Genomic DNA, 25,338 nt, shown 5'->3' with positions numbered 1-25,338 from the left:
AGCGGAATTTTTTGGTTGAATGTAAGCAGGAACACGAAAAGTTACGCTGACTGGATACAATTCGGGGGAAGTACTGCCGCCTACAGGTCTGGCATGTCCTTAACAACGTATTTATCCGGGTACGTGTGGACAGTTTTTTTTTTAAACGAGGTGGTGTGGATGCACGTTTTTGGAGGGGCGGATATTCGTTTTAAAAAAAAACCCGGCTACGTGTGGACAAGGCCTAAGTTGATGTTCTGCCCCACAGCTTTGCACCAAAGGCTTTCCATCACTTCTACCACCATTCAGGCCAAACCTCAAGAGACGAATGTATGTGATCTACTAGCACAGAGAAATGACTGAGGGCAGCGTGGTTGGACGTCTCTAGGGGAGTACCACAGGGCTCTGGTTTGGGCACAGAGCTATTTCTAGTGTACAGCAATGACTCGTGTAAGTTTTCCAAAGCATTACAGTGTGTGGTATTTGTGGGAACCTTTGGACCTGGTTACATCAGAAACAAGTACACCTAAATACTGGTTTCATTTGGATAAATTATCATTGAATTTAAATAAACTAAAATCATGCTGTAAGTGGCCGTGATGACAGTGATGTAGAAAGTGCATATGAAAATAAATGTCTTGGTGTAATAAAACATGTTAAAGAGCAAGTAACGTCTAAATTAACTTTTTTTTTTTGCTGATGAACTGTATAAATGAGTGTCTAATTGTGTTTTAAATGTGTGTATTCATTATTTTAGCATTTTGGTGCATTTTCTTTAAAAATTAAAAATCCTGCCTAAATACCACAGTATAGCGCCACCTTCAGCTTAAAACATAGAGTTTGAGTCATTTTGAATACACTTTAGCCAGTGGCTAAAGAGTAAGATACTACGTAAACCAGTAGAGTACTACGTAGCAGCTCTGTGTCAAAGTTATAAAAGCATTGAGAGTCACGGCCACGCCTTGTGGCGAGTTGGGAGTTGGATTTGCAAGCGAGTGTAGGAGGTTAGTCGTAGTTCAGCATTAGCATATAGCATTAGCATATCCTAATCTTTAGCATAGCTTTTAGTGTTATACATACTTATTTAGTGTTAGCTTGGCTGTTGGATATTGTAGTTTAGTTAGTGTTTGGCTGTTAGTGTAATTAGGAAAATAGTTCAGGTTTAGTGCTCCATATCATGTTAGCATGGTGAGATGGTATAGTGTAGTGTGGTTGCGGTGGCTCTGTGGGGTTGCACTCCTTTCCACTGGACTTAGAAATTAGGCGCCAATGGTTGCGCGCAATCGGTGTCTGGAAAACATTCAGCTCCCGCCTGGTGCTGTAGTTTGCAACCAGCATTTTACCCGCAATTCTGCACGTCTCCATTTGAAGAGGGAGGCTGTGCCCACCGTGGCTCTTCCGCAATTTAGATGCAGCCCACTGACTCTGCTCCCCCACCATGGCAGGCTCCAGTCTGAGGTGAGTAAGCTAAATAAAAGTTTTAACATCTTCTACAGACAATTCTCTACCTAAATGCAAAGTTTGAGAGACGTGGTTCACTTCCTTTAGCTAATATCAGCCTGCACTGCCTTTGGGCTGAGTTGTAAAGTTCACAAAATGTGGAACGGGATGTAAGGTTAGAATCAGTGGCAAATCGGAACATATCTCACAGCCCTGGCCGACAAAACGGTCCACATGACTATTACTGTCAGGCTCGGAGAAAATTTGGGTTGCTTTTGTGTCAGTCAGTAATTCTGCAACAGTGACTCTAACTAACGCAGCACTAGCTGACAGCATAACAGCGTGAAATCCAGCTTGTGACCCGGTTCCGTGAGGAATTCTGTTCAGGAGGTCGCATTTCAGGCTCTTCACATCATGTGACTGACTTTTACGTTAGGATAACGATCACACACTAGGAATGTTATAAAGCGCCTATATAGGACAGTTTCTTTTGTATATTATCTGACTTTATAAACAACAACAATGTGCTTCTATTTTTTTTTTCAGGCTAAATCTGCCCAAGACATTGGCTGTCAGACTGATTTTGTAGTCTGCAAGAATGCATTTGTCCAGGCTGACGTGAAGCCTTACCCATAGCAAAGGTGAATTATTTTTAATAATCTTCTATGTAAACATTTTATTATTACCTTCTAGTTTTAATTTGTTTTACAGATTATTGTTACACGTGATTTTATGCTCTTTTAAACATTTATAAATGTGCTGTTTCTTTGTTTTTTACATAGCCACCCAGAATAAAGCTCACAGCCGCAGTGTGTCTTGTGACACATGGACCATGATGGAAATTCATCTTCCAGAAAGTCCCAGAGCAGCGTCCACACCCCTGAAAAGACCAAGATGTTAGGTGTCTGCTGTTGATTTCAGCTTCCACCTCAGTGACAGTGCAAGCTCAGTGAACTGTTCAAGGTAAAAAAAAAATTAAAACATTTCAGAATTTTTAAGATATTAACAATTAAATAAGTATGTGATTACATCATGACATCATGAAGGAGGCTACTGATTCTGGCCCTGTGACACTTGGTGGTGACGTGTGAGCTGATTCACCTGGTGAATAACTTTTACATTAAATATTTTGTTCTTTGCTATCAAAAGTAAATAACCTGCATTATTGCAGGACACTCAGCAAAATATGGACTACACCATGAGGCAGGCACACGTTAATACTCTATAAGAGCACATAAGGTGAGCAACACCACAGATTATTATTATTACTGTACACTGTCCTGGATTTGTTTTCTTTCTGCATCTCATCATTAGCCTGGCTGATCACCTGATAACTCATGTCATCTGGTTATGACAGCATGAGGATGTCCTCACACACCTGTAACCTATCAGCTCATCTGGTGGAATAGAGAGAGAGACAACACCACATCTCCTGTTCCTGGAAAGCCTTCAGCCATCCTTCGATGACTGAGAACCTCCATCATCTCTGTCTCCTGTCTGCCTACAATTATTATAATAAATATTGTGTTTGACAAGTTTTTTGTGCTGCCAAATATCTCATTTTGATTCCAGTTTTGATATTTTAATGGATATTTATAAATTACATTAATTGAATTATCACATTGTTGCATGTTTAACTAGCTCTATTGTGATTAATTAAACTAGCACCTCACTGTTAAAAGCTCGTTTTAATTTCAAGCATGTTTAAGTATTTATGGACATGAACAAAATCAGGAAATATATCAATTAAGATTTATTTAATTAATATAACAAATAAGGGGGAAAGAGTCATTGAAAGGCACATTCTTCTGGAAGCTCCTGATCCTGACAACACCAGCAGGAGACCAGCTGCAGACACCAGAGGATCACACCTACAACCAAGAGAGCAGCTAGTATCAGTAAATAAATAATGAAATCAGGGCAGTTTTAGTGGGCTGAACACATTACAGAATAATTTTCTCATGGGGTAGTTTCATAACTTTCTATGCAGCAGACTGTAACTTGAGCCCAGGGCTCCTGGAGAGCTGCTTTCCAGCACGTTTCAGTGGTTTTCTTGCTTTAACAGGTTAGATTAGCTGTTAAGCAGCTCAGCTATTTGTTGCTGATTAAAACCAGGTGTGTTGAAGCAGATAAACCTCAAAAACATGCTGAATACTAGCTCTCTAGGGCCGTGGAGCAAAACCCTGCAGCTAATCTGATGCTATGGCTAACGGCTACTTACCATTCAGAGCTGGTTCTGTTGGGTTGGTTCCTGTAGTTTCAGGCAACTCACAAGCTCAAAACAATAAGGCTCAGGTCCGCTTGTCTCCTCCAAATAGACTTGGTTCTTTTCTTCTCGAGTATCTGAGTAAGGAGGGGGAGAAACGTCCTCCACTTCTAATAACTGCTCAGAGTGAAGGGAGCTAGCATCGTCTCGTTACCCATCGTCTTCGTCACTGCCGCGGCTCCGCCCTCTCGGTCCTCCAGGCAATGCCTACTAATGTTGCAGTTTTTAAAATTGATACGTGGGTGGAGAAGGACTCTGAGGGGGCATTACCACTTCTTTAACTGTAGCTTTATCTGAATAAACAGGAATCCTTCTGGAGAAAAATGTCCTCATATCCATTAAGCACAGGGTTATGTTTAAAAATAAACACTAGAGGAGAACAGCTTCAATCAGCTGTCGGCACAGAGGTGGAGTGTTGATGGTTTGGGTTCCATGAGCTCCTGATGTGAGCCCACCTGTCTGACAGCTGATTGGACCAAAGCGGGTCAGAACACAGCAGCAGATCTTTATCAGGGTTTCTGCTGCTGGAGGAGGTCCCTAAAACATCTGTACTGTGTTACTCTGCATCGGAGGAGACTGGATCATTGTCGCTAACTGAATGTTAAACCTGAAAGTAGGTGAACGCTCTCCTTCTGCCTGCAGCTCCTTTCCACAGAACTCAATTCTGTGAAGACGTAGGAATCCATTCCAGAGGCCAATGGGAATTTTGCTACCAGGTGGCTGAAAACATTCTTATTTATTATTTGTGATCTAACAGATTTCATCTCTCATCAGATTTCTGTCCTGTTTGGTTCTGCTCAGATTGCATCAGGTCCGATCCACACATCTGTGTCTCTGGACTCTAACAGGATGCCTGAAGCTTTTAAAAATCTGAAACCCAGCAAACAAGTAAAACAGATAAAAACAAACATTTATAAACAAGACAGACGGCAAAACTGTTCTGTGGTTCAGTGGAAACATTTGTAACGGTGAGTGGAAAATAGAGTCATTTAAAACCCAAACCTGTTTTTTTATTTACTGCTGTTTCAGAGGATTTGGGGAATTTATTTGTTTTCACCTAATATTCATGTTTAAGCAGTTTTATTATGTTTATATTTTTGCTCATCCTGACTGGTTACTTGAACCAGTCCTCGTCCCCACTGACGTCCATAAAGATGGACCAGACATGGTCAGGAGCAGAACTGAATGGTCATTAAATGCTGATTCATGCAGCTGGTTCATCAACGAAATGACAAACGGGAGCTGAAAATTCCGTTTTTGGTTCTTGTTTAAACACAGAAAAGGTTTTATCTTTACCTGGCTGACTTGTCATTAGCGGCTGCAAACATCCTCAGAGCTGACGCTGATGGTGACGTCACTTCCTACTCCATTTATCCGTGGGCAGTAGAGAACGTTGTTGCCCTCTGCTGCCCGCACTCCCCTCTCCCAGGATGCAGTCCCATGCACGATCCAATGAGTAAACTCCATCATCTCTGTTCATGGTCTCACATCCCCATCTCCTTATCTCTATGGCTTCCTTTATCCATCTTTTGTATTTCTGTTGTTTGGTGTTTATGATCCTTATGTTGTCCCCGTCCATTATATGGTTTTCTCTTGTGCAGTGATTTGTTACCGCTGACTTCTTTATTGTGCTTTCTGCTTCTTGTTTTGCTGCTCTTGTGTGTCTTCTTTCTCACATTCCTTTCTATGTTCTATTGTTCGTGTGTTGAGTTGGCGTCCGGTTTCTCCTATGTATGTTTTATTGCAGAGTTTGCATGGGATTTCGTAAACGACTCCACACTTAAGTCCAGCTGGTATCTTGTCTTTTGGCTATACTAGTCTGTTTCCAACTGTTGTGTATGGTTTTGTTGGTGTGTTTATGTTGTGTTTTTTCATTGTTGCTCTTATTTTTTCTGTTACGCCTTTGATGTATGGTAAGGTTATGACTGGTTTTGGTTCTTGTCTTTCTGGGTTTCTGGTTCTTTGCTTTGGTTGTTCTTTTCTTTCTGTTGTTGTTTGTTGTTTTCCTTTGTTTCTCGCCCATGTCGGGTACCCGCAGGTCTTTAAAGCATGTTGTATGTGTTTGTCCTCTTGTTTATGGTCTCTTTCTTCTTTTATCATGTTTGCTCGGTGATATAATGTTCTGATTACTGACATTTTGTGTATGTTCTGATGTCCATAATGAATATTGGTCTGTGTGTGTTGGTTTTCTATATGTGTTTATGTTTAGTGTCCCATTGGTCTGCCGGGGAGCTGAAAATGTTAGAAGTCTTCACTCATTAGTTTTTTTACGAGGCGTCATTGTACTTACAGTCTCCTCAAGGCCAGAAGGCCCCGGAAGGCTCCAGGCTCCACGGTACTTATCAAATTATTCCTCAGGTCCCTGGAGAAGAGAGAGACAGCAGGAGTGAGACGGCTCCTGTTCCTCTGATGGTAGCTTACAGATTCAGGACAAAAAAGTAAAAACATTTTGTTAGAATTTTTTTTAGGTATACAGTAAATGTAAACCATTTATAACATTCCACATGTGCCTATGGTGATCTGAGATTTTTCTACTAATTTTAAAAAGTAGCACTTTTTTTTATGAATATTTTAATTTTGGCTACGCCCCTTATAGATTTATTTACCAATTTTTCTTCAAAAAAGCTTTGACTCTACTGATTTAAAAACTACATCATATTATTCCGCTTGTTAACATTGCCATCTGAGAATATTTTGGTAATTTTAGGATGATATATGGATTTTTCAGGATTTTTTAAAATCATTTGATGAGTAACCCCCAAATTCCACTACCTCCGCTCCGCTCCGGTCAGCCCCCGCCTGCCGCAGCCGCTCGCTTCCGAACTCAATTTTTACTGGTACCCGCTCTACAACGGCTCCGCTCCGGTCCGGAGACCTGAGGTGGGCAAACAAGCATGCGCGAGATATTCGAGATCTTGCGATACAGTCCGAGCAATAAACGCGGAAGTTAGATCCAAACACCCGTTGTGTGGGAGAAGCATCGGCATGAACTGTTTAATCTGCCCATCATTTGTGTTGAGAGATCAGCAGTGTTTGGATCAACAAAGTGTGACGACTTTGATAGTGGAAACTGTATTTATGGCTTACTTTTGTGCATTTAAACTTCAGCCGCCACTGATAGTTGTTAAAAGTTGTTAAACCTGTGCATATGAAACAAAAAACGCCTTTTGTTTATCGATGTATTGTGAAAAACGGAAGTTGTGCTCGCTCCTTTTCCTGTTGGGCGTTTGTGATTTCTGTCCATTTACTGCGGAGGTGCTCCGGCGTCCGGCAAAAATAGGATCGATTCTATTTTTGCCGGACGCCGGAACAGAGGGCGGCGCACGGCGCCGCACTGCCGGAGCACGGCCGCAGTAGTGGAATTGCTCTGATTGACTAGAACGGGACCGATTTTGCTCCGGCGTTCGTGTCAGAGCGGAGCGCAGCGGAGCGGAGGTAGTGGAATTTGGGGGTAAGTCACAAAATGAAACTCATAGATTTGGTTGAAAATCTTTTAAATCTATGGACATAATCAAGTATTTATGTTATTCCTAATATACTCTTGATGTATAGATTATTGTTTGGTAATCTTTAGATCAAATATGCATTTTATAATGAAGTTTTTGTTTCGGTCAGCTTAATTGTACATCTCAATATATTTATTTTTTGAAAAAGCATTTAATTTAGGATCAATAATATAATAAAACCTGATTTCTCATTACTTCACTCATTAAATGTTCACGTTCTTTTCTCATTACTTCACTCATTAAATGTTCACGTTCTTTAAACAGGAAATGGTGGAATTCCATTGTAATCACGATTGAGAAGTCAGCCATGCCTCTGAAAGATATGTGTATGGCTGTGCAAGAGGTTTAATGACGTATCCTGTTACTTTCATTGCGCCGGTTGAAGTGAGCTGATGGGACGCCGGCGGGAGAACGTGTTTTTGGGGCGGGACCGCGTAAGGAGTGGCGAAGGTGAGGATGGGGCCGGGTGGGCGACTGGCGCTGGATGGCTTGAACCCGTTGATAACTGCTCGCAGTTCTAATTATTATTATTATTATTATTATTATTATTATTATTATTATTATTTCAATTCATTTATACTTCATCATTATCAGCATTAATATTTTATATTAATATTATATAACAAATAATTTGAAAAAAATATTATTTTTGCTACTTTATTATTTTTTATTAATGTTGCAAATTATAATAATGATTATAATAATACCCTCTCTATTATTTACTATAAGATTAATGTATGCGTTTAATTACTTATTTTATCTCTTACACATGAAGGCGTCATATTATAGCTACTCACACACACACATCTATGGGTGCACTAAGGTTTGTCTCATGGAACGTACATGGAGCTAGCTCCAGAGAGGAGATAAAAAAATTTTGATCAGCTAAAGAGAGTGCAAGCAGACGTAATATTGTTACAAGAGACTCATAGATCTGCCACATCTGCAGATGAACTTAAAACACCTGAGTTTCCCAGCATGTTCTCTGCCTGCTATAACTCTAGGCAAAGGGGTGTAGCTATTTTAATACACAAAAACATCAATTTCATGATATTGGACACAATTTCAGATCCAGAGGGTAATTTATAATGTTACAAATATCTATACAGAACCAAAGCTTATTTATCATCAGCATATACTGTCCAAATGTTGATGACCCTCCATTCTTTCATAATTTTTTCACTGTACTCTCCGAACACTTGGACTGTCCACTTATACTTGGAGGTGATTTTAATTTTTGGATGGACACTTTAACAGACAGGCTCAGTACAGCTGGGACTCAGCGCAATTGGCAATCCACTAATAAAGTTAAACAGTACATGAGTGATTATGGGCTTTGTGATGCATGGCGATCTCTTCATCCTAACCGTAGAGAGTATACTTTTTTCTCACACGTCCATCACTCTCATTCACGTTTGGATTATTTTCTAGTCAGCAGCTCATTGTTGGCTGACATTTCAGAGACTGAGATACACCCCATAGCTGTCAGCGACCATCCTCTGGTTTCTTAAACTCTGGTAAACAAGAAGACAATCCCAGCAAAGAAAAACTGGAGGTTTAATACATCACTGCTTAAAGACGAAGGTTTTATTGATTTTTTTTTAAAAGGAGTGGGCTTTATATTTAGAACATAATGACCTGCCTGGAACATCAGCATCTGTTCTCTGGGAGGCAGGAAAGGCAGTGATGAGAGGTAAAATAATCTCTTTCTCATCACATAAGAAAAAAAAACTGAAAATAAACATATTCAGGAGTTAGAAGAAATCTTTAAGTCTTTAGAGGCATCCACAGAAGAAGAGTTAATGAGCAAATAACGTAAAGCTAAATTAGAAATTATTGACAAAAATACACAATTTTAAGCACAAAGATGTAACGTGAGGAAGTGTGGGTTTTCTGTCACAAAGGTGGTGTTGGACTCAGCTGGGTCAAAGCTGGGTCGTTGAGAACTTTCACCCACAGATTAAGACCTGAACGCCAGCGAGTCCGGGAGGAAACCATGACATCTGCCACCTGCAGCTTCGTGCCAGAAGATGTTGTTCCCACAGAAGATGTTGTTCCCATAAAAGTAGTCATAACATAACAAGTCTTAAAACTTTGTTTCTTGATTTTAATGTTAAAGTAACCATTATCATTTTGCTCATTATAAATGTGTTTAATCAAATGAAGGATTCTTATGCTTTGGGTAATTATAAGAGATTTAATTAATCCATTGTTAATTAAATGATAATGTTGAGGATGTTTGTTACTGACCTTCACACACACTCAAGCACACAAACACTCACACACACCCACACACAGATTCTCACAGTAAACTCCAAAACACATTTGATGACGCACACGTTTGCTTTGAGAGGAGAAAGGTTTTTGGTAAGTTTCAGTCTGATGAATTTTAGTTCGTGCTTGACAACGAAAGAGAGAGGACATGTGAACAACCGCTAAAAGGGGGGAGCCGGTTGGCTCGTTTCTCCCCCCTCACGCTGTTCCTGTCAGCCAGACAGAATAGCTGAATCGCAACTTCTAATGCAGACTCATACAGAGTCTTTGATTTCTGAGTGAATTAACTTAAGAAAGCGCATCGACAAAACGCTTTACCATCAACGTGTACCGAGGGCAACTCTGGACCGGTTCGCGGCGCATCTTTGTCTTTTTTGCCAGCCAAGGTGCCCTGGATGAAACATCATCCTAAGGTGACGTCCCGGGTCCAACAGAGGGTCCGATTTTCGGTGAGGCAAAACACGACAGATAGCGTTTTGATGCATCTTTTCCAACTAAACATAAGTTTATTCAAACCATCACTTTTCACTCAGACACCTGTTTCTTCCTGAAGCAAAATCAGATGCACACACGCATTCATCTCACCTCATGTTCAATTCTCACGACATTTTGCACACACACGCATCCATAACCACATCCTATTACTCTCAATCTTCATTCACCAACAGAAGGTCTATTTGAGCAAGAACAGCATATCAACTGTTGAAGATTGTCCCACAAGTTGCCAATGTTGATTGTTATTTCCTGTTTGTCAATTTCAAAATCATTAGTTTAATTTGAAGAATTAAAACTTTTAATTGTCAAACTGGTTTCCTCATTGAACTGAAACACAGACAAACAGATATTATCGTCAGTTTATCGATGAAAACAACCTTTGAGTCTTCTTAACAATATAACTGAGTAAAGACAGTTTCTCCTTACAATATGGCTGAGCCAGCCAATTTTCTTTACAATATGGCTAAGCCAGCAAAATTTCTTTACAAATATGGCGAGCGTATCCAGACTTCTATATCTGCGATATATCTGATTCCGGACATCTAAAAGCTACAAACAAAGCTTTTCTCTGTGTTTCACTTTGATGTCTTATTTTGAAAAAAAACGGAAATTATTCCGCTGAAGTCACTCTTCCGGGAGACGTCCTGGTGGAAACTTGCCGGTGGAAGATCTCCGATCTCAAATTGTCCACAAATTACAGACAGTATTTTGATTTATCCCATCTTCGCCTTCGGAGCGAACGTGTGAGTTTAACTTTTGACTAAATTCTGCCCATTTTGACGCGACGCCGCGTCTCTAATTTCTTCAGGTCGGAAAGCTGCATTTCCACTCTGAAACTTGCTGGGTGAGCTACCGTGAGCAGTTTATCCTCCATCCTAAAATTAAGACGAAATTCTCCGAATTCCCGGACACCCTTCGTCTCAGTGTGTTGACACTGTGGGCGAGCTATTGTGGAAGATATTTCCATTACATAGGCGACTGATCGAAGCCGAATCTAACCGGAATGCTCGTTGGCACCTACCGTAGCTTAACTTGCTAGGTAAACGCTGTAAGTCGGGTTATGGCCGTAGCGCGTTACTGCATCCAGATTGCGTACGCTTTAAAGTCCGTTTTAGCAGCGGAGCGAGATGCCTGCTTGTTAATCGGGCAAATTTAAGTCTGGTCGCTACAGACGAAAAGCTAGACCTAGCCGGAGAGCTAAGCTAGCGAGCCACAGTTGGACAAAAAGGGAACGTGTCCCATTAAATTGTCAAACCATTTCTGACACAGTTAGTCTGTGTCCTCCCGAAACCCGCAGGGGCGGTGATTCTTGTAAATCACTACGGTGTGTAGAATCTACATTTTGCTACGTTTGTCCGTCTGATACCAACACGGCAGCGTAGGGTTTATTATTTTTTAATTTTTGTTTTGGACCGCTGTACGGGTCGGCTTTCACAGCCTCCATCGCTCGGACCCATGACATTGTCCGTGAGGCAGACACTTTGTCTACTTTTAAGAATAGGCTTAAAACATTTTTATTTGATAGGGCCTATAGTTAAAATCTGATGTTAGCCTAAATCTGGACAAGTGGGGGAGTAGAGGGAGGTGGAGTGTACAGTCGGTAAAGATGGCTCTCCATTGCCCTGCCTCCAACATGCCTACATCTAAATAGGATAGATTATCCAGAGTTAACTCTGTAGTTATGCTGCTATAGGCTTAGACTGCTGGAGGACACACTGACCACTTTTCACACTCTACTGCTTTATTCTACAGTCTGCTCTTTAACTGTACTATTTTGTGCAATTTCAGCTGTTAACTTTATTTTCTCTGTAAGTGTTTTTCTACCCAGAAGAATCTACAATGACATTCTGCTGAGCTGTGGTGGCCTCATGGAGGGGGCCATCGACTAGCACACTGCTGCTAACCACTAATACATTCTCTCTCTCCTGATAATAACTTTTTGTTTTCATTGACTTTTGATGTGCTAATACTAGTTTATCCATTTAATTATAGATCCACTAGGATAAATACAATAAAGTTTATCTTTCACCAAATACAATATTTACTAAGACATCACAATATAACTATAGACACATTACTTGTCTGTGTGTGTGTGTGTGTGTGTGTGTGTGTGTGTGTGTGTGTCTGTGTGTGTGTGTGTGTGTGTGTGTGTCTGTGTGTGTGTGTGTGTGTGTCTGTGTGTGTCTGTGTGTGTGTGTGTGTGTGTGTGTGTGTGTGTGTGTGTGTGTGTGTGTGTTTGTGTGTGTGTGTGTGTGTGTGTGTGTCTGTGTGTGTGTCTGTGTGTCTGTGTCTTTGTCTGCCTGCTCTGTCTTCTCGATCCCCAGTGAGTCGTGGAGGATGGCTGCTTATACTGAGCCAGGATTCTCTGGAGGTTTCTTCCTGTTAAAAGGGAGTTGTCCTCTCCACTGTCGCTGCTTGCTTGCTTAGTATGAGAATTGCTGTATAGTCAATGACACTAGTCAGTGACTTGATGCAATTTGCTGGGTTCCTTATATAGGAAACATTATTTCTGATTGGCTTAATGAACTGTGAATTGGAATGTTTATTATGTGAAGTGCCTTGAGACGACTCTTGTCGTGATTTGGCGCTATATAAATAAACTTGAATTGAATTGAATTGAATTGAAATTCTTCCATCTTGTGAAGTTGTGTGCATTAATTTCTCTATCAACAGCTCCTTGTTTTACCCTGTGTCATAAAGTTAAGTTACGCTACGGACAGTCCTTGTTTGTGAGATTAATTAAGGAATTTGCCCGGAGTTTTACGTCGACTCAGAAGGTAAAAACGCGAGTTGCTCTGAACTTAATGAGGGATGGACGAGACACGACAAAATCTTTCTTGTACTGTTACACCTGGTGTAAGGTTCTCTGACGTTCTGCTTCCAGAACATGCCAAGACGCAGGAGACTGTTTACCGGCCGAGCCGCGTTGGTCCCTCCGCCCGCCCGAACGGGCCCGCATTCGTCGGGTGCCGCCGGTCGGGCACGGTGGGGACTAGTGGTAACGGTTCGGTGCCAGCTGCTCTGGGTTGGAGGTGGTTCTGGTTTGCACTTCATGACGTGAATTCAAGCAACATGCTGTTTACAGTCATAACGCTTTTTCTTTGCCTTTATTTCTTCCAGGGGGTTGAAAACCCACCATCGATATCAAGGTTTGAAATAAACAACACTTTCTCTGCTACTTTTAAGCTGAATAAATCTCTTGAGCCTATGGTTAACCTCTCTGACAAACAGGTTGTGCTTAACCCTTTGGTTCCTGATGCTTCTTCTCTGTCATCCATGTTAAAGGCTGACCATCTCTCCAGCATGGGTGTGAAATCTTCAGGCTGTGACCCACCGCTTCAGTCAGGGGTCTGCTTTACTCGTCAGTCCGCCTCATGCACAAACCGGCTTGTTTATCGGGGCGTGATGGAAACGTCAGCCGCCGTGAAACACTTGTGGTCTCCGGATGGAGCAACCTTACCATTTGCAGGGTTTGTGTCCGGACATCTTGACCTTTCTGTGAATGACCTTGTCACTTTTCAGTTTGTGACCTCTGCTAATACGGTGGCCAATTCTTTTCTCCTTTCACAGGGGTGTGACTCTGTCTCTGGCCTCTGTGTTCTATTTCCTGTGATTTCTCTTTCAGGTGACCACGACGGCGCAGGAAAACCTGCGGTTTCCAGCAGTCCAGTGGTCAGTGCCGATGTTGAGGAAGCCTCAGTGGTTGCTGTGCACACCTCTCTCACGGGCTCGGGAAGGCCACCCGGCCCGGGAGGTGTAGGTGGGTGCAGTGATGCCCTGCTCGGGGCCCCGCCTGACAAAAGGGGGGTGCCGAGTGGCACTGAGTTTTCCGTTGCGGATTTCAACCTGTTCGGGGGAAGGCCTCCTCCGAGCGGGCGGGTCATTGCAGGAATCGACACTGACCTTCCACCAATTCAGCTGACAACATTGACCTCCGACCCGGAGTTAGGTGCTGCACCTTCTACGGGGCGGAGTTCTAGTCAGTCTGTAACTACTCTGGTTAAACCGGGTTTTTCAACTTCTGTGTGGGAACCTCCATCATTCTTGGGAATAAAGTATTCTTGGCTTCAGTTTTCAGGGCAGAACATGTTCCTTTCGATAGTGTCATGTCTGTTTCTGATTCTAAACATGGCTAGGTTTGCTTTGACACCCGTGACACAAACATCCTTGGATCACTCCTTTTCAGAACCTCAAAGTCCAACACCTCCAGGTCTTTGGACATCTGAACACCTACTCTTTCAGCACGATTCAGAAAACTTTTAACATAGTAATAAATCAGGAACATTTTTAGCTAGCCAGTTAAAAATTAATAAAGAGAAAACTACCATATCTGCTGTCAAAGACTCAACCGGGAATATAGTTTATGACCCTGAAAGAATAAACAACACTTTCAGAGACTTTTACCAAACTTTGTGCTCACCACACACTCACCCATCAGATAACGAGATCAATGAGTTCTTTGACAGGATAACACTTTCTAAATTATCAGACAGCCGAGCTACAGTCATGGACTCGCCACTAACATCAGTTGAGCTCCAGGAAGCCCTTAAATCCATGACTAATAGGAAAGCTCCAGGTCCAAACTGGTTTCCAGCAGAGTTCTACAAAGAATTCTGGATCATTCTGGCTCCAACATTTTTCAGAATGGTGAGGGAAATTGAAGAGAGCAGCAGATTACAGCCAAACATGAATCCAGCCAATATTAGTCTCTTGTTAAAACCAGGCAAAGACCCTGCATTTCCTACCAGCTATCGCCCAATTTCTCATTAATGTTAATCTCAAAATAATTTCTAGAGCCCTGGCAAAATGATTAGAGAAGGTAACCCCCTTCATAATACACCCTGACGAAACTGGTTTCATTAAGGGTAGACAGTCATCCACAAACTTGCGTAGATTACTTAATTTGATAGATTTCTCTTACAGTAGAAACATAGAAACTAGTATATTATCTCTAGATGCAGAAAAGGCTTTTGATAGAGTTATCTGGAAGTTCTTATTTGCAACTTTACATAAATTTGGATTTGGTAACTTCTTCATAATCTGGCTACAAACATTATACAGTTCACCAACAGCACGTGTCAGGACAAACGACCAAATATCAGCTAGCCTCTGTCTTCAGAGGGGGACCAGGCAGGGATGCCCACTCTCCGCCACACTGTTTGCTATTTTTATCGAACCACTAGCGTCAGCAATTAGGCAAACAACAGATATTAAAGGGATAGAGTGTAAGAAAATAGAACATACAGTGGGGCAACAAAGTATTTAGTCAGCCACAGATTGTGCAAGTTCTCCCACTTAAAATGATGACAGAGGTCAGTAATTTTCATCATAGGTACACTTCAACTGTGAGAGACAGAATGTGAAAAAAAATTTATGAATTCACATGGCAGGATTTTTAAAGAATTTATGTGTAAATCAGGGTAGAAAATAAGTATTTGTTCAATAACAAAAATTCAACTCAATACTTTGTAACATTACCTTTGTTGGCAATAACTCAACTCAATACTTTGTAACATAACCTTTGTTGGCAATAACAGAGGTCAAACGATTACTGTAGGTCTTTACCAGGTTTGCACACACAGTAGCTGGTATTTTGACCCATTCCTCCATGCAGATCTTCTCGAGAGCAGTGATGTTTTGGGGCTGTCGCCGAGCAACACGGACGTTCAACTCCCTCCACAGATTTTCTATAGGGTTGAGGTCTGGAGACTGGCTAGGCCACTCCAGGACTTTCAAATGCTTCTTACGGAGCCACTCCTTTGTTGCCCGGGTGGTGTGTTTGGGATCATTGTCGTGTTGGAAGACCCAGCCACGTTTCATCTTCAAAGCTCTCACTGATGGAAGGAGGTTTTGGCTCAGAATCTCACGATACATGGCCCCATTCATTCTGTCCTTAACACGGATCAGTCGTCCTGTCCCCTTAGCAGAAAAGCAGCCCCAAAGCATGATGTTCCCACCCCCATGCTTCACAATAGGTATGGTGTTCTTGGGATGCAACTCAGTATTCTTCTTCCTCCAAACACGACGAGTTGAGTTTATACCAAAAAGTTCTACTTTGGTTTCATCTGACCACATGACATTCTCCCAATCCTCTGCAGTATCATCCATGTGCTCTCTGGCAAACTTCAGACGGGCCTGGACATGCACTGGCTTCAGCAGCGGAACACGTCTGGCACTGCAGGATTTGATTCCCTGCCGTTGTAGTGTGTTACTGATGGTGACCTTTGTTACTGTGGTCCCAGCTCTCTGCAGGCCATTCACCAGGTCCCCCCGTGTGGTTCTGGGATTCTTGCTCACCGTTCTCATGATCATTTTGACCCCACGGGATGAGATCTTGCGTGGAGCCCCAGATCGAGGGAGATTATCAGTGGTCTTGTATGTCTTCCATTTTCTGATAATTGCTCCCACAGTTGATTTTTGCACACCAAGCTGCTTGCCTATTGTAGATTCACTCTTCCCAGTCTTGTGCAGGTCTACAATTCTTTTCCTGGTGTCCTTCGAAAGCTCTTTGGTCTTGGCCATAGTGGAGTTTGGAGTCTGACTGTTTGAGGCTGTGGACAGGTGTCTTTTATACAGATAATGTGTTCAAACGGGTGCCATTAATACAGGTAACGAGTGGAGGACAGAAAAGCTTCTTAAAGAAGACGTTACAGGTCTGTGAGAGCCAGAGATTTTCCTTGTTTGAAGTGACCAAATACTTATTTTCCACACTGATTTATAAATAAGTTCTTTAAAAATCCTGCCATGTGAATTCATGGATTTTTTTTCACTTTCTGTCTCTCATAGTTGAAGTGTACCTATGATGTAAATTACTGACCCCTGTCATCATTTTAAGTGGGAGAACTTGCACAATCGGTGGCTGACTAAATCGTTTCTTGCCCCACTTTAAGATCAGTCTTTATGCAGATGATGTTTTACTCTTTCTCCAGAATTCTCAATCCTCTCTCTCCCATTCAATAGAACTGATAAACTATTTTTCAAGAGTTTCAGATTACTCTATAAACTGGTTAAAATCCACAGTTCTACCAATTAATTTCTCTTTTGTCAATTTGCTTAATACACAATTGGAGTCAGGGGATATCAGATACCTGGGAATTAATGTCTCTCCCAAGCTGGCAGATCTAACCAAACTAAACTACATCCCACTTTTAAAGAAAGTGGAAGATGATCTTACAAGATGGAAATCCTTACAGATATCACTCATGGGGAGGGTTGCTACAATTAAAATTATGGTCTTACCCAGAATAAATTACTTTTTTCTCGATGATCCCAAACAAACCACCAGCTGACTGGTTTAAATCTCTGGACTCCTCAATTACTAAATTCCTTTGGCAGGATAAACCTCCACAAATTAGCTTAAAAACGCTTCAGAAGACCAAAGACAGAGGAGGACTGGATTTACCCAACTTTTATTATTATTTCTTAGCCAACAGGCTGCAATATTTACCAAGATAGTTGCAAGATAACCCACTAGATGAGTCCTGGTTAGATATAGAACTGACACTTTGCAATACGATAGAGCTTTCAGACTTACCATTTATTAGCTCAAGCATAAGAAAACATGAAGGCTTCAAAAGTATTAGTATCAGCAACTCTGTGACAGCATGGTGGGAGTATCTAAAAATGACAGAGTCTTCACTAGAACCATGCAGACGCACACCTATCTGGAATAATCCTGACATTTTGAAAAATAACCAAATGATGAACCTTCCGGACTGGAAAAATAAAGGAATCCTATACCTGGAACACATATATGAAGAATTTAATCGAATAGTCTCCCAATTTGGAATAGATAAGAATAGCTTTTTAGAATATCACCAAATTAAATCTGTAGTCAAACAAAAATTTAAGCTCAATAAAATAGAATTACAAACACCACCAAGGGTATTAGACTTCTATAATCTCAAACCCCCGCAAATTACTGTCTAAAGTATATAAGACACTGTCCAAAATAGACGATAGAATAGTAATCCCTATTGAAAAATGGGAGGTGGATCTATCAGTCAGCTTTGTCCGGAACTTCTGGTCCAAAACTTGTTTAAAAACTTTTAAAATGATGAGACACCCCAATTTACAATTAATTCAGTACAAAATTCTACACAGAGTACACTATACAGGTCATCGGATGTTCAAGATGGGGTTTGTGTCATCTGACACATGTACACACTGCACAAACAACATTCCTGACAATTACATTCACGCACTGTGGTCCTGTCCACCTGTCCAGGAATTTTGGGGTAGAGTATGTGAGGATCTGTCAAAATGTCTGAAATGTCATATCCCAACTTCCCCCTCTCTTTGTTTACTGGGAAACCTGGACGATGTCCTGTTTGAAACATCTTTGGTTCACGTGGTTCTGACTGCCATATGCATCGCTAAGAAAACTATCCTCTTGAATTGGAAAAATGGGGTGGGGCTGGGTTGGTGCCCTCAGACTCCCTGAGAGTCTGCAATGCTGCTGCTTTGGGTCCTGGCAGGATGGGCTGGGGTCTCCATGCCCTGGGTGGCAATTTGACAACAGAGGTGCCAATTGGGGCCAGTGGGGGAGCTGGCTCCCTGGAGGGCTTAGCCAAACCAGCCATTCCTCCCCATCCCTGCATATTTTTCTCCTCCTGCTCCCTCACATCACCACACAAACAGGCACATAGGACCTTGGGGGGTGGGCAAGTCAGGGAGTGCGGGTATGGACCCCATTTCCGCATTCCTGTGGCAACCTGCCCCCAATTTTATTTGCACCATATACACTTCCACCGACGACATTCCACGCAAACACACACTTAAGGCCTTGGCAGTGAGCACAGTGAGCAGGGGGATTTCTCAGCCTCCCCCCGAGTGCCGGTGCACACTTCCAATTTTAAACTGCACTTAGACACCGAGGGCTGTGGGTACATGTGGGGCGTGTGGTGGCATAAGCTGGCATAGGCCAGACAATGCCTGCACTGCCTGCTCACCACAGCCATGGAATACACCTCACACACAACACTATATTGGAGCAGGCGGAGGGAGACTAGGGGTCTTAGCACACCTCTGTTGTTGCTTGGCTTCCTGGGGCTGGAGGCTAGGAGGGAGATCTGGCTGTCTGGTTGGGGTCTGGGGTCTGGGGTGGTGGGTTGCTGTGCTTAGCGTTGGGCGGGGGAGCCTGCTAATCAGCACCCCAGCAGAAAGGGTCAAACTCTGGTTACCGATGATTGTTGTACCCAATGTGCAGCAGTACCGGGACCAGAGTGAATAGGGTGTGTATGGGGAGCATGAGTGGGTGTCCAGCGTGCATTTTTGTAAGTCTTTGGTTGTATGTGCATGTGTGAGCATGAGGGAGGGAGTGTGTGACTGTGTTTGTGTATGACTGTATATGTCAGGTGGGGCCTTTGGCTCCTCTCTTCTCCTGGGACTTCTTTTGATGATATAAATCTTCATCTCCCCTCCCCCTGCCACACCTGGTGTGGGGCGTGGTGCCTTGGTCTGCCTGAGTGTTCATGGCTCCGGGGTCAGGGGGATTAAGATTTTTGGCATCTGCCTGATCAATCCCGGTGGCTGCCTGGTGGGGTCTGGGTCCCTGGGCTCTGCTGGGTCCCCGGCGGGGGTGGTCGCCCCTGGGTCCCGGGTCGATGGGTCCCGGGCTCGGCCGGCCAGGGCGTGGGAGGCTGCGGGCGGGCCTGTGGGCTTGCCGCTGATATCTCCCGGGACTCTGCTGGCTGCTGGTTGTGGCCCCCTGGAGCGATCTTCTGTGCTTCTCGAGGGGGGCGGGGGCCTTTCTGGTTGCAGTCTCCTTGGGGTTCCTGTGTTCAGGGGAAGCGCCTGGATCTCTGGGACTTGGAGCTCCCCCTGTCTCCTACACATCTTTGGGGGGCAGATCTGTGGTCCCTCACACTCTCTATTGGAGGCTTTTATAGAGAAACCTTACATAAACAAGCGCGTGTACACACAAATGCTCACATGGTGCTCTCAAAAGAACGGGCTTGGGCACATTCAACACAGGTCTTCAGGTGTTCCTCTGACCAGAAACTTTCAGCCACGGGTCTGCTCCAGCCCTCCATCCATGTCTGGATCCTCCTGCAGCAGATCCAGCTGCACTGATAAAGACTTCCTGCTCACTCAGTTTAAATAAACGATCCAGGAAGAGTCACTCAGGTTAACCCTGATTTAACCGTACATAACTGGTCCATACTGGTTTTGATCTGTAAATGAGTGTAAGGTATTATAAATAATCTTGTCTCCTTGCCATCTTTTCATTTTCTGTTCATGTAACATGTTCAAAAACTTCTGTAATAATAAAACTGGTGATAAAATCAATGACCAGAAAGAGTCATCAGTTAGTATTTGTTTTAATAAATGTGTTCAAATATCAAACAGCTAAATAATATTAACATGATGACAGTAGAAGGCCTCTCTCCCAGCTTCACTCTTCACCTCTAAGCTTAATAAAAATGCCTCTTTGCTCCGTTGTCCTTAAAACAAATGACAAGTTTAATTCGCTACACACACACACACACACACACACACACACACACACGAGACCCGCGAAACAAACTCGTTCTGGCTGATTTGTGCCTAAAATGTAATTTAAAAAACTAATATACAATCGAAAAATGTCAATAAATTGAACCGCTTTAAGCTTTTTAGGTTTCTATGGCTAGTTTTTAACAAACTTACGTTTAAAACTTCGTAGCTCTCCCCATTTTCTCTTCCTATTGAAAATCCACAGCCGGCATGCAAAGCATGCTGGGATAGCCTTGTTCTGCGAGGATACAACAGACCCATCCTTGAAATGTGTGCGGAGCGAGGACGCGTTTGAGGATGCGAGAATGAGTATTCTTCGAATTCGGACAGTACTCGTCGCTGCACTGTGGCATCATCGACCTCAAAATGCACTCTTACAAGCATCCTTCCCGTTGATTCGGACACACCCCATATAATAATAATAATAATAATAATAATAATAATAATAATAATAATAATAATAATAATAGTAATAATAATGCATTGAACTTATATAGCGCTTTTCAAGACCCCCAAATACGCTTTCACACACTCTCACATTCACACACTGCTAGTGATGGTAAGCTACTTGTAGCAACAGCCGCCCTGGGGAGGTCTGACAGAGGTGAGGCTGCCATTTGGCGCCGTCGGCCCCTTTGACCACCACTAACACAGGCAAGTTGGGTGAAGTATTTTGCCCAAGGACACAACAGCAGGATACTCCTGACGGGAGCTGGAATCGAACCCATGACCCTCCGATCATGAGGCAACCCGTTCTACCACCTGAGCTACTGCTGCCCCAGACATATCTCTCCTGTCTTAGCTTCCCTACATCGGCTGCCTGTTAAATTCAGAATAGATTTTAAGATCCTCCTTCTCACATGTAAAGCTCTTAATAATCAAGCTCCATCATACATCAGTGACCTGATTGTTCCATATGTTCCTAACCGAGCACTGCGCTCTCAGACTGCAGGTTTACTGGTGGTTCCCAGAATATCTAAAAATAGGATGGGAGGCAGATCTTTTAGCTATCAGGTTCCTCTCTTGTGGAACCAACTCCCAGCTTTAGTTCATGAGGCAGACACCTTGTCTACTTTTAAGACTAGGCTTAAAACATTTTTATTTGATAGGGTCTATGGTTACAATCTGATGTTAGCCTAGATCTGGACAAGTGGGGGAGTAGAGGGAGGTGGAGTGTACATATAAACAATATTTTTGCTCCCGTCTCAAATTATTGTGAAGTGTTTTGAATCCCTGGTCTTACCCAAATTACCTGATTGATGATGAAACTTCATCATCAAATAATATTGATCATTCATATTTATATGGAATATCACATCTTATTGATCATTCGTTAAAAGTAACCACTTCCATCACGTTACAACTGCTACTGCTACAAGACACTTAACCCCCTTGCTTACTGGTGGTGATCAGAGGGATTGGTAGCCTCTGTTCCCTGCAGCCTCGCCTCTATCAGTGGCTACTTCATAGCTCATCCCCACCTGTGTGTGTGTGTGTGTGTGTGTGTGTGTGTGCGTGCGTGCGTGCGTGCGTGTGCTATCAAATGCGGGCCACTTACCATTTGTACTACTAGCTACTGGAGCAACCACTGCTACTGTTGCCACTACTGCTACTAGCTACCGGTGCTACTACTGCTACTGTTGCCACTGAAGAAGAAGAAGAAGAAGAAGAAGAAGAAGAAGAAGAAGAAGAAGAAGAAGAAGAAGAAGAAGAAGAAGAAGAAGAAGAAGAAGAAGAAGAAGAAATCTTTTCTATAGCGCCTCTCAAGATAAAAACAAAAAATGTAAAAATATGAAAAATAATTTAGAAAATTATTAAAAATATATTCAAAATGAGCAAAAAATAGATAATTGTGATTAAAAAATGTAAAGAAAGAGAGAGTGAACGAGAAAGAGGGAAATCACTGGATCCTGAGGAAAGTGGAAGAGCAGAATAAAGAGAGAGTGGTGAAGAAGGTACTACTACTGGTGCTACTGACACACACCTACAAGATGGCGCCCATGAGTGGTTGTCCGTTTGCTAGGCTCCTGATCTTTTTTGGTTATTTGGTGTTTTTATTGTTTCTTCTTTATCTGGTGCGAAGTCCCTGCTAACATATGATCGAGACTTACTGCTGTCGATCAGGTCCGCGATGATCAACCTCCAGAACTCCGATACCGGACCCGCTTTCCCACCGCCTCTGGAAACTGGCGTTAACCCAGGTCTCGGCCCTCTGTTACCTGTCGGCCTGCCGCTGCCCAGGAGGCCATGGAAGAGGAAACGGGGGAAGACAGCGGGCTTCTTCATTCAGCTTCGAAAGATCCTGAGAGGCGAAGTTCTACCTGATCGCTGCTCCGCGGCTGTGTTGTGGCGGATCCAACAGAAACTAAACGGAGTTGGGCTGATCTCGCTGCTCAATGGAGCCCCTGATGCAGGACGCTACCTGAAGGCGTGGGAGAAAAAGAACCTCCGAGGGCGTAGCCTGGAGTCGCTACGTAGCTTAGCCCGCCAGCCGCCAACCATTATGGAGTCCGCGGCACACACATCGCCAGATTCCTCCGCGAAAATGATGTTAATTAACGTGCGCTCCATCGCCAACAAGTCTCACATCCTCAACGATCTGTTCCGCACCAAAAAAATTAACTTTTTGTGTATTTCTGAGTCGTGGCAGCGCGAAAATGACGTCACTCATCTCCGTGAACTCTGTCCTCAAGACTGCTCTTTCTACTCTGCTCCACGGACCACAGGCCGCGGTGGAGGAACAGCTGTTATCTTTAAGAAACACTTTTCGTGCCAAATTATATCCTCAAACTCCTACAGCTCATTCGAGATGATCATGATTAAAATTGGTCGAGCTCAACCAGTTCATGGAATTCTGGTCTATCGCCCACCTGGATCTACTTCATCCTTCCTGTCTGACTTTCAGGATCTCCTATCTTAAACTATTAAACTAGACAGGATAATCATTGTTGGAGATTTCAACATCCACGCTGAGGATCTATCTAACAGCTCCACTAGGGAGTTCCTAAACATGATGAACTCTTTCAACTTCTCTCAACATGTGTCTGGTCCCACTCACAGAGCAGGCCACACCCTGGATCTGGTCTTTTCCTATGGACTTCTTGTTGATAAGCTGCAGATAAATGATGTTGTGTTCAGTGACCATAAGTCAGTTTCTTTTCATATTAACCTAAATTCTGAATCTCTTTTACCAGTCTCTGCTAAGCAAAGACGTATTATCAACAATTCTACCATTTTAAATTTCTCCTCCCTCTTTGACTTTGTACCTCCTTCCTCTGATGACGTAGAGCTCCTTACTAACTCATTTAATGATCACTGCCTCAAAATTCTAGATCAGGTCGCTCCTTACAAAACCAGCCGCAGTTCCAGTGCCTCCAGTTCACCCTGGCTGAACAACCAGATTCTTGAACTTAGATGCTCCTATAGAAAAGCGGAATGATGGTGGAAGAGGACAGGTCTGGTTGTTCATCGCGAATATTTTAAAGAACTTCTCGAGTCATACAACGAAGCTTCAGAAACTGCCAGGTCTTCGTTCTTCAGCAACCTCATATGCCAAAATAAGAATAATCCTAAGGTTTTGTTTGATACCATCTCCAGCATCGTGTCTTCTCCTCCGCAGCAGGCTCAGCTATCTTCAGCTGATGACTGTAACCGATTTCTCCACTTTTTTGCAAACAAGGTGTTGAATCTGAGATCCAGCATTCCACCAGCCCTTCACCCCTCAGTGCTCCGAGTCTTTCACATCCTTCTCCCCAATTGCACTAAATGACTTAACCTCAATAATCAGTCAGATGAAACTCTCATCATGCTCATCAGATATCTTAACTCCCTCTGTTTTAGTCGGATCCCTTGCCTCTATCAGTCCATCTCTGTTGACTATAATCAACAGCTCACTGAGCCAAGGCTGTGTTCCATCTTACTTTAAAAATGTAGTAGTGACTCCTCTCTTAAAGAAACCCAACCTTAACGCCAGCTCCACCAGTAACTTTAGGCCCATTTCTAAGCTACCTTTCATCAGCAAAGTACTTGAGAAGGTTGTTGAAACCCAACTCCTGGTTTTCTAAGTCAAAGATCTCTGACCCCTTCCAATCTGGCTTTCTGAAGCAGCACTCAACTGAGACTGCTCTAGTAAGGGTGCATAATGACCTCCTAATGGCTGCTGATGCAGGGAAATGCTCTGTCATGGTCCTGCTTGACCTCAGTGCAGCTTTTGACACTGTAGACCGCAACGCTCTACTAAACAGGTTAAAGGCCCTGGCTGGGATTTCAGGTACTGCTCTAGACTGGCTCTCTTCTTATCTCACCAACAGAACATTCACAGTGAAGTCAGAAACCTTCTCTTCAGATACTGCCTCTCTAACATGCTGGGTCCCACAAGGTTCAGTTCTAGGGCCTCTACTATTCGCATTCTATATTCTGCCCCTAGCTGGCATCATTCAGTCTTTCCCAGACATCTCCTACCACATCTACGCTGATGATATTCAGCTCTATATTTCCTTTATGCCACACCAGTTGGACAGGCTGGCCACACTTGTACTCTGCCTGACACAGATCAGTAACTGGCTGTCCAGCAACTTTCTTGTCCTCAATGCAAACAAGACAGAGACCCTGATCGCTGCACCCCCGGAACTTCAGCCAAAAATCGGGCAAGAAATTGCCTCTTTTTGCCCATCAGCCAAGGCCAACATTAGAAACCTGGGAGTTATTTTTGATCCACCTTTAAGTTTAGACTCACACGTCAAAACCATCTCCCGCTCTTGTTTCTCTCAACTGAGAAACATTTCAAAAGTCCGTAAACTGGTTTCTACTGCAGATCTGGAAAAAAATCATCCATGCCTTTGTGTCATCACGCTTAGACTACTGTAACGCTCTTTTTACTGG

At 43.0% G+C, this 25,338-nt stretch overlaps 1 protein-coding gene and 1 long non-coding RNA gene across 2 annotated transcripts in view; one reads left to right on the top strand and one right to left on the bottom strand.

Annotated features, from left to right (window-relative positions):
* Positions 1-25,338, bottom strand: part of LOC129161159 (adhesion G protein-coupled receptor A2-like) — a 113,216-nt gene that overhangs the window by 27,920 nt on the left and 59,958 nt on the right. The window contains exon 3 of the mRNA XM_054738226.2: positions 5,976-6,047. Within this exon, the coding sequence (XP_054594201.2) occupies positions 5,976-6,047 (72 nt within the window). The remainder of the gene's footprint in view (positions 1-5,975; positions 6,048-25,338) is intronic.
* Positions 2,196-2,640, top strand: LOC129161160 (uncharacterized). Its single transcript, XR_011515846.1, has 3 exons — positions 2,196-2,382; positions 2,466-2,523; positions 2,591-2,640. It is a non-coding gene; the product is annotated as an uncharacterized lncRNA (long non-coding RNA).

Source organism: Nothobranchius furzeri, chromosome 12, assembly GCF_043380555.1.
Source record: "Nothobranchius furzeri strain GRZ-AD chromosome 12, NfurGRZ-RIMD1, whole genome shotgun sequence".
NCBI classification, from domain to species: Eukaryota; Metazoa; Chordata; class Actinopteri; order Cyprinodontiformes; family Nothobranchiidae; genus Nothobranchius; species Nothobranchius furzeri.
This window is presented reverse-complemented; position numbering and strand designations above follow the sequence as displayed.